Below are 15,769 nucleotides of genomic sequence, written 5' to 3' on the forward strand. Positions count from 1 at the left end.
TTTTGATGGACACATAGAACTGACCTGTTTCTTCCCATATGAGAGGGCAAAAGACAATCTCATGGCACTTCTGACAGTTCTCCAAGTCCTCCAGGAAGCATCTAATAAACAAACAAACAAAGAAAAAAGAAGAAAGTAAAATGGTTTGCTGATCCTCTTTCCACCAAAATAATACAATTTCTCTTACATTTTGTAATTTATTTATATATGAACTAAGGTTAAAAAACAAAGTAAATGATTATGGCTTTATGATTCCTCCTTTATTCAGTTCCTTTTGCAATACCGTTGCAAACATTATTTCTTGACAATACCTGTTACTTTTGCTTTAATCCTTTTTGACTTTTTCCATGGTCAAGTATTCCAAGTAATGTTGTTTCTCTGCATGAAGAAGCCTAGATGGCCCAAGTTTTGTATTTGTTTTCTTCACTTATCCTTAAAAGCTAATCAATTTGTTGTTTTTCTCCAAGCCTACCCTGGATTTTATTAATCTGGGACTGCAGGAAGACAGTTTTGTGGTAAAAGTGTAGGGATGGTTACAGTTGCAATTCTCTGCCACAGTTACATGACTTCCTGCACATCATATTTCTGGGCCTGATTCTGACTGTATAAATCCTGTAAGATGCTGCTGGTAGAAGATGTCTCCATTTCCTACTGATTATTTTATCAAGACATTTGGCACATCAGGGATTTAAGCTTTGTTGGTGCCAACAGCTCCCAGCTGGGTGAGAGAACAGAGCCTCGTGCTCTGTGCTTGTATCTACTTGAACAAAATAAAGAAAATTGGGAGGCATTGAAAGCACCCGAGTGCTTATAAATTCATCAAAATTGAGGTTGAAGTATTTTTTTTTTCCTCTAAAGTGACTTGGTCATTAGATGCCTAGTCACTACAGCACATCAGTTGGACTCACATACTCCTGATAATTATAAGAACTAACTGTTTCTTCTGTTGCAGCAGTGCAGCAATGTTTATAAATTGCTCCAAGAGCCTTAGATGAAAGGACTTGTAAATTTAGAATACATTATTAACTCTCATTAATTCATAACATAAAGTACCTCTATGACCCCCTTCTGATGTCCTTCTAAAGTTGCTGCATCTGGAACTGTCTCCAGTTACAGCTGGGATTCGTGTTAGACAAAGTGCAAATTTGAATAACCTGGCTATGAAAGGAAAGGAAAGGAACAGGCTGTTCACAGGATTTCTGTTTGTGATACCATGTATTTTTATATATCCTGTAAACATTAGTGAACAAACAAAAGTTGACTGTTGGTCTGCCTTCTTTCTGATTAATTAATTTGCTCATTTTAAGCTATGATCCTTCACTTTTTCCTTCAAACCCTGTTGCTTGAGCTATTCATTGATTTTCCAACTAAAAAATTTTTCAGTTAAATCTTCTGCATCTTTATTGTTTCTTTAACTATCCATAGAGTGCTGGACAAGTATCAAAGAAACAACTCCCATCTCAGAAATGGGAAATTCCTGTTTATTTACTATGAAGTGGAATAGGTCATCTTAAAATGAACTGATTAATACCAATAAAAATAATGCCATGGGATTCAAGTGTGACTGATCGGTAGCAACTGCTTTAAAAAAACATGATTTCTTCAAGGAAAAAAACGCAGATCTTGAGGATAAGATTATCTCTTATTTAATGTAAAAGAAAATACTTCACCATAATCAGTTTCTTCATCTCACTAATGAATAAGTCAAACTAATTTTGGGAACAGATTAGGCTTTCTCATGATGTGACATACTCTGGAATGATATTAATGTTTTGTGCTGTGCATATGGTGTTCATTTTGAACTACCTATATGCTGTTCACACCACTTTAAGTGATTACATAGTAGGTATGTGTTTATATATAGTATGTAATCATCTCAAATGCTAGGATTGCAACATGAATACGTAATAAGAAATAAACTTTACTTTTGATTACACAGGTCTGTGATTAATTGCTTGAACTTTGGTAATGAAAAATACTTAATTAGTTTGGGTTTGGTTTTTGTTTGTTTTTTTTTTTAAAAAATAAACACTCTTGAAAATGGGCTGTCATTATTTAAGGTTCATATCTATTTTGTGGGGTTTGTGTGCAGTGTATAACTCTTGTTTTGGTTTTGTTTCATTTCTATCCAGTTTGGTTTATTATTTTATTAATTGTTTTCTGATAGTATTGTTTGTGCTTATACACTGCCTTTCAGTTGGGGTTCATAAATTACTTTACAAACATTAATATTTTTTTTCTCACTACTTTTATATACTTTCTCCTTCTAATGAAAATACCATCAACTAGCTGGATATAAATTACACTGAGGTAGCAAAAGAAGTGGAAGACAGAACACGCACCAGAAAAAAAAATTAAAAATGACAGGAATGAAAGCCCCAAATGCTATGTCTTAGGTAGCTGTTCCAACTTGTCTTCCCTCCCCAAAGAGAAGCAGGATTGTGGGCAGTATGGCTGCTTTAGGGCTGAGTCAACTCTACAGCAATCACTCAGACATTAGTCTAACCTGTTCTTATAAAATCTCCAATTATGGAGATTGTCTGGGGAGAGCACAGAATCTAATCTCGCACCAAACTACCCGTACTGTTAGAAACTTTTTTTTAATGTCTAATCTAAATTGATTGCTTCGGGTTTAGCTCATTACTTCATGTCTCATTCACTTGGACATGGAGAAAAATTATTCTCTGCCTTTGCAGCAGTCTCTTCTGAATTTGAAGGCAATTATAATGTATCACCTTTGTCTTCTTTTCTCCATAAATGAAAAAACACCAGTTCATTAAATCTTCGCTAGTGCAGTCCTTTTCATTGCCTTACACTTGCTGTTCTCCAGGCTCATCCTCCGTGAAGCCTAGCATTGAAAATGGACACAGGATTTCACCAGGCTGCCTTAGCTTCTCCTGCAGGGCATGTTGCTTCTTGTGCACCCAGTGGGTGCTTGTATTTTGTGTAACAGCTTGACAAGGTATAAGTGATTCCACTAGTGATGCTGAGTAAGACCCCAGATCTTCCTCTGCAGATCCGTCACCCAGCTTGTTCTGAACCAGCACAGCTGGTTATCATTGCATGAGTTCAGCACCTCATATTTATCTTTATTCACCTCCACTCCATTTCTGCATATTTAATGAGAATAGCCTTTGTTTCATCAACCAAGTAATTGATGAATATGTTGAGTACTGCTGCAACCAGAGTACACACGATCCTGCTTGATAGTTTGGCACTGAATCATTAATAACCTCTCTGTAAATGTGGTTTTCCAGACAGTCTGGTACCAACGTCGGGGCAGTTTAATTACACACAGTTCCCAGTTTACTTTTGGAGCTGCCATGTTATGCTTACAAAGTACACAACACTGGCTAGTTCTGCTAGAACCGCTCTGTTCTTCCATAGAAAAACGTTGGTTTGAACCTCAGATAATTTGCTTTTGACAGATCTTCATTGTTTCACATTTTGTTAGGTTGTTTTTGTTTGGGGTTGTTCGGTTGGTTTTTTTCCTTACAAATGATTTGATTGTTTCTTCAGTATTTATTTTCTGGGAAGGCTTACTGGTCTTTAATTTCTTTGATCCTCTATTGTTCCAGTTTTTAAAGATAAGGATTGCATTTGCCCTTTTCCAGGGTCTGGAACTTCATAAATCCTCCAGACTTTCTCAAGGATAACCTTTTATGGCTCCATTTGATTCACCTCATTCTTAGCTTCCTAGTGAAGAGACAGCAAACCCAGCCAATTTCAAAAATCACACCTTGCTTAGTTCACTCTGATGATTTCTTCTCCTGCCGTAGCCCCAAATCCCGCCATTTTGTCACTGGTAATGCGCAGCTGATCTTCCTACAAACAGTTGAACTCTGACCCATTAAAAAATATATGGTATGAAGTGGCTATCAACAAAATTACTATCTAAAACACTGCTCTCCATCATCATTGATATTCTGTATTCCTTCCTGGTGCATCTTATTTTGTGCCCTAATGAAAAGGCTGACTGCTACAATAATCAGGATAAACTCCTGCAGAATCCCACTTGATACATCCTTCTAGTTTTATCTTTCATTGCACAATATATCATTATTAAACAACTCTCACCACCATAAAGAGCTATTTGCGAGGCTCAAAAAAAAAGCTTTGGGCAACTTCGTATTTCTTCCACTTCTTGTATGAGATTATTTCGGAAATACAGGTTTGCCGGGAGTCTCAAGTAGTTGCCATAAAATGTTCTTTAACCACAGGTAGTCACCACTTCCATTCTGGCTGACATTTAATAGATTTCACCTACATGGTTACAATAGTTACGGTGGTGATATAACACTAAAAGTCAGAAGAGTTCAAAGCACGTTCCACATGGAACTTTTTAATAAGGCAGCAGTAAGTAAAGTGACTTTCCTGAGGTCGCCCAGCAAGTTACTGGCTGAGCCAAGAATGCAGTCCAAACCTCCCAAATCCCAGGCCAGTGCTCCATCATTATGCCATCCAGCCTCCCTTATTATTAATGCTCAGCCTAAATATATTCTTGCAGCAATTGATTTAATGCCATTAGTTTCAGTCAGCTAATCCTTTAGTTTTCCAGCTCCAGGGATTTGCTGGAACAAAGAACTTCAGGACTGATCCAGAAAATAACATCACAACTTTTTTTCAGGGAGCCTAGCTACTTTTTTTGATTGTTTCAAAGGGGAACCATCACCTAATTGAAAATCCACTGAAAATCACACGGAAAGATTACATTTAACTGAGTACATTCGTGATCAAGCCCACAATGTTTTTCTACATTTCATTTTCAGACTGTAAGGTTCAATAAAGATGTGTGGCAGTAATTAATGGGATGAAGTCAAGATAATGATCACGACACACACAGAAAAAAGAATTAAGTAAAAACTCTTTAGGGTCTTAAAGAGATAATAGGGGTGGAGCGGAATTGGAAGCTGCAGAAAAATTACATTAATCCACCACCTCTTGGGCACATGAGCAGATAAAGATTCTCTGTGAATAACAGAAGTAGACCAGATAAGAAAAACAACAAAAGGGAGATGAAGTATTTTCACATAAAGATATGAAAAAGACTTTGGAGTGCCTGCATCCTTTGGGAATGCCTGGAAGGGCTCAGTTCACAAACCTCTGAAGATGGCAGAAAAGTTGAAGAGCGCAAAGTTACATATTCATCAATCGTGTGTGTAAGAACACAGGGAAATCAGGACAGTGAGTAAAACATGTGCTAGGAGAAAGATGAAGAGGAGGTACAGAAATCTTTGTATCAAATAAGCCACACAGTCTTATATGCTTTTGACTTTCCTAATCCATCATGCTGAACTAGGTTGAACACTAGAAGTTAAATATATACATTTTGTCACTCATCTGTATTTCTCCATTGTAGTTTCAAATTGCCATAGCTTTCCAAAAGCTCTGTTTATGCTGTCTGTTCACCAGGATTGTATATAAAATCATGGAATATTCTCTTTTTCCATTTACATGGTATCTTTCCTTCATTGAACATTTTTTTTTCTCATACAGTTAGCCTTATAGGTAGTCTGTGAATCAGACCTTATCCTCTATAGTGCTTTTTAATTGCCATTATATAACAATGCCAATTACTAGATTTTATGTCAATGAACTCTACTGTATCTTTTAAAATTTAGAATAAATTATTTTTCTTATCTTTGCCCCAACATGGATGTCAGTGTTCTTTACAGCAAGTTTAGTAAAGTAATAGCTTGTTTTCCACAGGTGGATACATTAAGAGAATGCCTTGTGCTTCAAATACTCTAATGTGTACAGAGACAAAATATATTTAAAAAAAATCCCAAATTAATTATTTAAAGACAAAATTTAAGAATTGCAAAAGCATAGAATGGAAAGATAATACTTTATCAGTTCTAAGCAGAAATAGCCCTGAACAAAAGAAAAAATAAAACTTAATCCTACCACATTTTCAGCATGTTGATACCACAGTTGTACACAGAGACACAAAACATCTGAATTTTCCTTTACATTCAGATTCAGTGTCGACCAAGCATGATGCTTTATACCATCTGAATACATTACAGTCTTGGAAGAATAACTGAGGTTTGAAACTGTACATGTTAGAGATGGAATATTTAGAGAAACAGCAGATTTAACACACACACACACACGCACAAAATCTCATTATGTTTTGAACAACCAAGACCACTGGAGTTACCTGTGTACCCAAACAGATTATATTTAATGTACATAAGCATATATTAAGTATAGACAAATGTACTTTTTGTGAAGTATATACAAATGTATTTTAAAAATACTTTCCATGACAAAGCAAAAAGAAAAGCCCGTGACTCACATTTAGGCTGAAGAACAAATTTAAATGCAAATCTCTCAAGTAATTCACAGGAGATTTTTATCTGTAGGCAGAAAGCAAATACCTCTCAATACAAATCTCACATGATTGATACCTCAGTGTCAGAACTCAAGCTCTGAATCTTCAGTAAGCTGCTCATCCCACATATAATATGTTACTGTGTATATATCCGCCCTGAACCCTGTTTGAATCCATTGCTGCTCATTTCACATCAGACAGTTTATCACAATACTTGTCTCACATCACAGGAGCAGTCAAACATCTGCTCCTTACACCAACTGCCAGGTCTGAACTTTGAGTATTTGAAGAAAACCATTATAAATCTCACAGTAATTTTCAGCATTTTATCACCATCCACTAGTCACTGATCACATTGCAGCACTCCACAGTCCTTCAAGCCTTAATCCTTGTGATTTCTACTGGTAGCCCATCAGCAACCCAACCGGCATCATCACCTACCTCAGCCATATGTGACTACATAGGCATTGCTTATGCCCCATCCAAGAAAATATTTTAAAAAAAGAAAAAAAAGCAACTAAACTAAAACTATATGGTATCTCCTAACTTTGTTCATGTTTCCTAGTTCTCTGTGGTTGTATTTTCTGAATCATATTCCAGTAAAAGTGTCAAATGAAATCATCCTATTGGATTTGATGGTATGATTTCTGAAGGCTTGTTTAGTTTGCTTTGTCATTTCCCACCTTCAATAATGAAAAGCAAAAGGCAGGGAAGGTCACTTTTATTGCCATTTTGGACAACAGTAGCTCAAGAATAGAGATTTAAACTTAGAAAAACAGCCACATGTCCTTGCACACTTAGGTATACTGCCTGTGCTAAATTCTGATTATAGAGGGGTGTCCTCTTTTGCAGTGGCTTTGTCAGTGCTGAGTTCCATATTCTCTTAGCCAAGCGCAAACCTTGTGGTTTTAACAGTTTTCAGAGTTTTCAGTCTTTCACCTGAATAATATCCAAGCCTTCTGTTACCCTCTAAGACTGACACATGCAAAAACTCATGCAAAGACATACATATATATATATATATACACACACACTGGGTTTAGTGCTTATAGACGTAAAAGCATAAATACTTACGTAAATTAAAATCTTATTGGCTATTTTATTTTATTTTTTGAAATTTTTCTGTGGGTCGAACACGTGAAATGGTCCTGAGTGAATTCAGTGCATCTCCTGAATACTTTTTTTCAAATATCCTTTTGAACAGCAAGACACCACATATCTATAGATGCCTACACTTTCTACATCAAGGACTGTGTTGGATGAACATGAATTGTTTATTTCCACAAAGCTGGAAGTTGGTTGCATCAGCATTTTGAATTCTGTTCATGAAAGGAAAATGATAATGACAAACTCTTTTTATAGAAGTATCTAAAGAACAACTGAAAAAAACCTGAAGCTACCTTTATCTTTTGAAACTGGCATTTCTAAATGCCATACTTCTTTTCAGTGATTGAAAATATAATGATAGTAGAAAGTCTTCTTTACGAATTACCTCAGCATTTTTTTCTACTAGAACTTCTTTATCAGGTAAAGCTGCAGAAATGTTAGGATTATACTGGTTCACAGATATTTTCCATCTTCCCAAAAGCAAAACTCTTACACTGTCATTGTAATTATCTTGGGCCAAACACAGTGAAAGGACACATGCATGCCAGGAAGACAAAACGGTGGCATTTGGTGGTATTTCAGGTATGCTTGCCGTAACAGCCAACTCGGTGGGGTTTGTTTCTTTAGATGAACTTTCACAAAACACACACTTTCTAATACTATAATAAGTCTGGACCCTATCAATCTATGAGAGAAATTTTAAGTCAAGGCATGTACACTTTCTTAAAAACACAAAACAAAACACACACCCCACAAAAAAAAAAAAAGGCAAACAAAAAACACACACATGAAAAAAAAACCCACAACACTTTAAAACAATTTTGCATATTATTGCAACTTCCTGTAGCCCAATAGTGATCTTAATGAACCAGAATTAATCTGTTCATAAAATCCAGGACAGTCTCACACAACTAGTGAAGCAGCTGATGCTTATTCTAGTTAAGACAGAAGTTTTTACACAGGGCATCATGGAAAGTTTAACTTCCTGAGTTCATTGAGGTTAAAGAGAACAAGAGGTAAACATTAAAGTTTACATAAATTAGATCAAGCTTTCTCATGTATCAATGGAGGCAACTTTCTGAGGACTTTCAAATCTGTTTCATAGCATTAACAGTTCATAAATCATCTTAGATTTGTTACCACTTCATTACAAAATGTATCCCTGATGGAGTATCTGCTCAGGTAAACATCACACTGATTTTATTGGTAAAAAGTACCAGACAAAAAGTAGGGCTTTGAACCATTCTTTCCCACTGACAGCTGAACAGTTTGTTTCATTTTGGAAGGACAAATATTTTACCATGACAGATATTTTTAAAACTAAGTCAAGGCCTGACCTCACTTTCTGCAAATGTAATATACGTTTGCAAACTAAATTGTGAAAGCAAAATTCAGTAACTGCATCTCCAAGTGCCCAATTCACTCTTTGATATTTAAAAAGAAACTATGAAGACAAGTGCAAATCTCTGGGCAAAACATTAGCTCACATGAAGACAGTCATTATTCTTCTGAATATTTACTCCTTACTGGACAAGTCAGTCCAAGGATTTAATGTGCAAACAATATGCCATCTTATATATCATTGCTAAAATTAAATCTTGTGTTAATACCACAGTATGTAACCTTGTGATGGATTTAAGGTCTTCATACATACATACCTTTTTGGTGAAGCAAAAGACCGGAGCATCCAAGGTTATGACATTTGTTATTTTTGGCAAAGGTTTATAGAATTTCATGATGTGCAGTGAATTAAAATGCAAATCTCCTTAGTGTAATAAAGGAATATGTACACAGTGCTGGAAATTTACCCAAAGTATAAAAATAAGTTAATAAAAGGTTGCATTCTTAACCTATTCATTGACTTTTACACTTCTAATTTACTATTCTCATCCATGCTACTGCTAAAGGAGTCATTTATTGAAAGCTCATTTCATAGTGAAGACCAAAACTATTAAGAAAGGAAGCAATTCCTACCACTACTTTGAAAGACAACCGTTTGACATGCTGTGTATACTGCCTGAATTTAAATCTATTTAGTTTGTCTTTCAAAGGAAGATTGTGACAAAGCTGTCTTAACGTAATCCATCTTTTAATCAGAAGTTACAATAATCATGAGGTAGGATGTTGCTGGCCTGTTTCTACTTACTGTATTTAACATAAAGTACATCAGTCAGCCATGTCAGAAACAGACTCCAGCTCCTATTTGTCTGCAATATCAAATCATCTGCTAACGCAAATAAAAACACGACACATTGCAACTTGTAGCACAAGCTTTGGATTGCAGAATAATGGTATGAAATAATATCTGACATATTTAACTTTAGGATAGTTCCAAAATTAGTTAATGCTGCATACTGTAAAGAAATATTAATAGAACAGGCCATTTAAATTTCAGAGCACCTGTGCTTTTCATCGCTGCAATTTGGCATTATATTCTTGTATATCAATGAAATATGTCACCTAAGACATATTGCTATTTTCTCATATGGAAGTAGACTTTTAAATTCAATTTAAACTGCACTTCAACTCTTAGGTGCCCATGGTAAAAATTACTTACCTTTCTGCAAATTTATTTCTATGCCCAGTTATAGTTACTATTTTACACTGTAAAATCTCTTACTGTTTCCCCTCCTCACCCCATTCATACTCTTACAAGCACAGAACCAGTAGAGAAAGGAGCATGTTACTTGTCACCAGAGCCATCAAACCTGTTTACTATGATCAGAGTAATCATATTATTATCTCTGTTAGTTCGTTAATTATGAATGATGCAAAAGAAGACAAAAACTGAGCTGGGCTCTCAGATCTCCATTTGAATTTCCATGAAGGAAGCAAACAGCTCTGCAAACAGTAAAACTACCTTAAGCAGGCCCCTGTGGATTTCTGCCTTGTGGCTCAACTCTCTGGTGTCCAGAAGTGCAAATTCTCATTGAATGTCCTCAGTGAGTGAGAAACAATTTGAGAGAGTATTTCTGTGTGGATGCTCTGGTGTCTAATGAGAGCTGAACTGCCAAGAAACTCTCTCATGTATTAGGATGCCTGTTTTCAGTGAACATGCAGCACCTTAGTATTTGTGAGACTTTTTCAAACCTGGCTGAAATTATCAAATATGTAAAAAGTGCCTGTGGGGGAGCTGAGCACAAAGACAGGTGCAGAAAGACATCCATGTGCAGACATTGACCAAAGTCATGGTCTTCAGGAAACTGGGTTGAAACTAGGAGTGGAATAGAGTATCTGCAAGCTGAGGCAGCCCTGGAAGCCAGTAGTGTTTTGAAGGTCATACTGAAAGAACTGGGACAACCCTATGAGACAAGCCAACAGTACCAGCACTCAAGCCCAAACCTGCTGTGTCTTCCAAAAAACCGTTGGAGTGAGTCACTCTCCTGACTTTAAGCCAAAAAGTGAAGAGGATAACTGGAAAGACAGGAATAAATATGTACATAACTAGATTTCAAGCTCTGCTTAATGGGAGGAAACCACAAAAAACATTTTGGAGGCAACATAAAAGTTACAGAACTATAAAATGTCTTATAGATTATCTTTTCATAGCTGACACTATATTAAAGAATCAGCTTTACTAATAAAACATCCATATGCTGCAGAATCTCCCACCCTTTCCATTTCTTCCTAAACTAACATCTTACATAAGAAAAGTCAAATGCTTTCATTGGCAGTTGGGAATTTTGAGAAGACATTTTGAACTTATGGAAGCGTAACAGCATGTAATTAAAAATCACAACAAACACCTTGGATAGTCAAATATTAAAAAATTAGTTTCATCATTTCCTCATATATTTCAATAAATGTTCATTTTCTGCAACCTGTATACCTGATCTTAATTCTCACACACTGTAAAACACAGTCCAGCCAAAGCTAACGTTGTCTACATGATTTTCCAGTACTTCACAATAAAATTTACGTAATAACCAATTTTTTAAGCAATTTTGCTTAAGCTACAAGCACATGAAGCTTTTGTAATTAAGTGTAAGACAGCTCATAATCCATTTTTTCTCACAGAAACATTCAAAATAGCTCTTCAAGAAAAAATTTTTAAAGAGAGAGAAAAAAAATCAAGTAGTGCAGGTCCTCACTGAAAGCTGAACATGTGTATATAATTTCACCACAAAAGAAATAATCATATAAATCATTCAGAGAAATGAATAGCATATCATCATCATTTCAACTATTATACAAAACTGCAGGGCAGACATCAGAAATCTGATGTCCTGGTGATGACTGTGTCTAATTTACATCTTCAAATCATTGTGGACTTTCTGGTGCTACTTGCATTCAGATCAGCCCATAAACATTCTCCAACAGTTACTCAGACCAAAATGCCTCAAAATGACTTATTTTTAACATACCTTTGCAAGTGAGACTCTTGCTTCCCGCAGGGTCGTGTGGATTCTGATTATGTGATATGAGCGTTCATTGATGATTTCATTTCCAATACATTGTCACTGTTGGTAGAATGAAAACAATTTCCCGCTGAGTTCATGTTCAACTCTCTTATTGTCTCCCCAAGAACTTCAAAATAACTAGATAACATTTTGTATGTTTGAAGTAACTTTTCACTAATTTAGGAACACTGATAACAATTTAAATGTAACTTTTCAGATATACATGAAGATATGTGTATGTGTATTTTTATGCACAAAATTTACAGACCTACACAGGTGAATGACTGAAAATTACACACATACAAATATATAGAACTCAAACACAGAAGCATAGTTTTCCTCCATGGCTAGAACACTGAAATGCAATAAATCCATTTATAATCATCCTCCAACTATAAGAAAAGTTTCCCATAAATGTTGTCATTTGACCTTTTCAGAAAAGGTCACCAAAAGGCCATCGATCTCTCATTGGATTTCAATTACACACACTTTTGAACCAAGGATCTTTACATTTACTGCTCTCATTTATCACAGAATGTTGATTGCAGGAAACATCCAAATTCTGACATTTCAAAGGTCAGTTTGCAATTTTTAAAAATTCCCCTCCATTATTCATTTTATTACTGCATGCTCTGTTCTACAAGTAATCCATTAGAAACATAAGTTTACTTCTTGATCTAAATAATTTATATTAGAAGCTCAGATTTAAGTGGAATTAAAAAATACTAAAATGAAAGACAACTTATTACACTTGTTATTCATCAGAGGAAAACATTTTGCTTGAGCTAAAAATCTTTAAGTTTATACAGATATAGTGGTGGTTGATTTTTTGGGAGGAGAGGCTAGGGAGGGGATTGTTGTTGTTCATGGCTTTACTAATTCTACTCCAGATAAAGGTATGATACAAAACTTGGAAATAAGTGGTGTGTATAGTTTTAATTCCCAAGTTACAACATTGCCATGCATAATGTCGGTATCATTACATCCCCCCAGACTCCTTGAGTTCTTCACGTTCATGCCTAAACAATGCAGTGGGCATGTCTAATCAGCTCCTACATTCTGTGTCAACATTTCAGTGAAACATATTCTCTTTTTAAATGCTCATAAAATACATGTCTTCTTCCAAACATTTTAGTCATTTGAACTGTAATAAATCTCATGGATTACATGAGAAAAATAAATAATTTTTTCAAATATCTTAATTTCATGTTCTGTTGCAGTAATAAAGTGAAATTAATGTTGATAGTTGTAAGCATTAACGTGATGCTCAATTTACTAGGAAAGGGAAGCACTCATTTGTGAGTGATTTATTTTTTAAGGTGACACAAAGGTACTTGCTTCCCTTACCAACAGTAATTCTGGGATCTTTGTGCAAAAGTATTTCTAGTAGAGCTTGAAAAACTCAGGGGTGTACATCTTCATATAGACATGGTTACTGTGATGACCTGTAAGAAGACATAGGAACACAAATTACTTTTTATGTGCTTTATCAACTGTTCTGTAGCACATTTGCAAGACCATCTCCAAGTTTTCCTTTTTTCTCCCCAATGTCCTACCTGCCCTGCAATTTTGCCACAAAATTATATTGCCCTTTTAATTAGCTGTGGATATTTAACTTCAAGAGAAGGACTGATCGTTTCTGAAGTGGCAGGTCCCTTGCTCCATAACTACTTCACGTAGATGAGCCGTGTAGAGATGTTGATCTCAGTGGCCTTGTTTGTAAAGTGCCCCTTCATATAAATGGTCCAGACCTAACCTGGTGAGCTCCACTGACTTGCACTAACCAGGCATTCATATTCAGCAGCTATCAACCTGTTAGAAGAAAAGCTATAGAACTGGAGTAGAAATACAACATGCTTAAACTTCAAGAGCAACAAAACATCAGACCGAACAAATTGTCTCACAAAATTCTGTTCAGAAATCTTAAAGCGTATTTTTGGTGCACATTTTCATAAGCTGAGTTGACCTGTGGTATTACATCTCAACTTTATTTTGAGCATATATATGTATATATACACAGAGGTAATTTTTCATGGAGACTATATGGTATGTCAGGGCTTTGCATAATGCAGTGTTGCAGAGTAGTGATGTACTTAATTCAGAATAGCTGAATAAATACCAAACAAAATCAATCCTATACCTCTGGTATTACCCTAGGGCTGCAATAACGTATGCCCTTTCCCTTTGGAATATTTGTTCAGTGCACTTTAAAATGCATAACATAGATATGCTCAAGAGTGGTGGTGTGACTTTTTGTGTAGGAAACAGTTTCTACCTCAACATTTCATACTGGCTGCCATTCTTGAAAGCCATTTTTATTTGATTGCAAAGCACAGTTAGGGTCCAGAATCACAAAAATCTCTCAACTGCTTTAATGCTGTAGAAGATCATAACAACCACGCAGTGCCATGATCAAACTGTGTACAAACTGGTGCTTCTGAACATGCAGCCTCACAGATGCAGGATCAGACTTTTGATGTGTCCATGTAACTTTTCTACAAGGCATAGAAAAAAATATCTCTGCATTAGTAAATTCCTACATGTCAAAGATCAAAATTAAAGAAAAAATATAGCATGTTTTTTATTCCCACAGCCCAGACTTTTTTTGACTTGTATTTTCCGGGGAGCTACAGCATGTCAGATGACTGCTCTTGTTTAAACCGAGAACTGAGCTGGTCTCCCAGGTCCTTCAGATCTGAGAAATTAAACGCTTTTAAATCACTTCCTTTTTCCTCACTTCCATGCCTTGCACCGATTATGGGTTTTCCTGCTTTGTAATTCAAATGAAAGCAGGGAGAATTCTAAACCACAGCTGGCAGGATATCATACTCCATTTCAATAGCCTTCTTAATACAGATTAATAATATTCTCTCATGTTTTGATGGGATGATCACACTTCCTTATGCATCATGAGAAGCACTTTTCTCCAGTCTAAATTCCAACTGGTGCTGTGTGATCATCCTGGAAGAGCTATTAGGAGTTCTTTTATCTGTCTGTGTTTCATAGACATATGGTAAGTATAAAGCAACATAATAGAGAGACCATGGGCTATTCTCTCCGCCCATAAACTGCCCTTTGCTTTCCTGCTGCACTGAACCATGCAGCCCGGCTCAGCGCAGCGAGGCACAGGGAACAGAGACATTAAGGAGGGGATTAAAATAATTTGAAAGAAGCTACATTTCCCACTTGCAGATAACATTTTATCCACAAAGATTATCCAGGATGTACTTTACATGTAATATTTTCCAAATCCTCATTCAGAAATATTTAGGATTTTGTAGTATTTGCAATGTTGCTTAGATTGCTGTTAATCTTAAAAAGATCACAAAGTTAGGCAGACACAAATGAGCTATACCTTCATTATGTTATACATTTGAGCAATATATTTATTCCTAGTATTACAGCTCTTAATTATGCATTAGTTTGAGTAGTCTGGATTTACTAGCAGCACCTTGATACTCTATGAAAAGTTAACTTTAGAATTTAAGGGGGCAGCTATATTTTGATTGAACTAATTTGCCATGTTAAATGTAACTGAGCAACAGGAACATTTTCTACATCTAATATTTTAAGTAGAATTACAAATACAAACTACCTGAAAGGTAGTTTGATATACACCATGGTAGCATAATGCAATTATTCTATGTCCCTTAATTCAGTTCACTTCATAAAGTGAATTAATTTGTGCTGTGGATATATCAACTGTCTTGCATTGCATTATACATGAAAACTGTTGTTGTTAGCTGAGCAATGTTTTCCTCTTGCTGAAATGTACTTATGCACTAAACTGGTTTTAAGGTGTTTTGTTTGATAGGTACTGGCTTTGATCTCAAATATCTACAGCAAAAGGAGTTCTTTGGAACACCATGCTTCAAAAGATGTATTACAGACTAAAGAAGAACAGACACCTAAGTGTCAGTTATAA

At 35.7% G+C, this 15,769-nt stretch overlaps 1 protein-coding gene across 4 annotated transcripts in view; it reads right to left on the reverse strand.

Moving 5' to 3' along the window:
• The window catches only part of LOC110358245 (G/T mismatch-specific thymine DNA glycosylase-like), a 43,965-nt gene that overhangs the window by 7,294 nt on the left and 20,902 nt on the right, over nt 1-15,769 (reverse strand). For 2 of the 4 annotated variants that reach the window (XM_065068970.1, XM_065068969.1), the window contains 3 exons: nt 13,192-13,289; nt 11,809-11,904; nt 25-101 (listed from right to left, as the gene is read on the reverse strand). In XM_065068970.1, coding sequence (XP_064925042.1) covers nt 25-63 — 39 coding nt within the window. In that variant the 5' untranslated portion in view covers nt 64-101; nt 11,809-11,904; nt 13,192-13,289. Of the gene's footprint in view, nt 1-24; nt 11,905-13,191; nt 13,290-15,769 lie in introns of all 4 variants that reach the window. The other 2 variants (XM_065068971.1, XM_065068972.1) reach the window with 2 other exon arrangements.

This window comes from Columba livia, chromosome 7, assembly GCF_036013475.1.
Source record: "Columba livia isolate bColLiv1 breed racing homer chromosome 7, bColLiv1.pat.W.v2, whole genome shotgun sequence".
NCBI lineage: Eukaryota > Metazoa > Chordata > Aves > Columbiformes > Columbidae > Columba > Columba livia.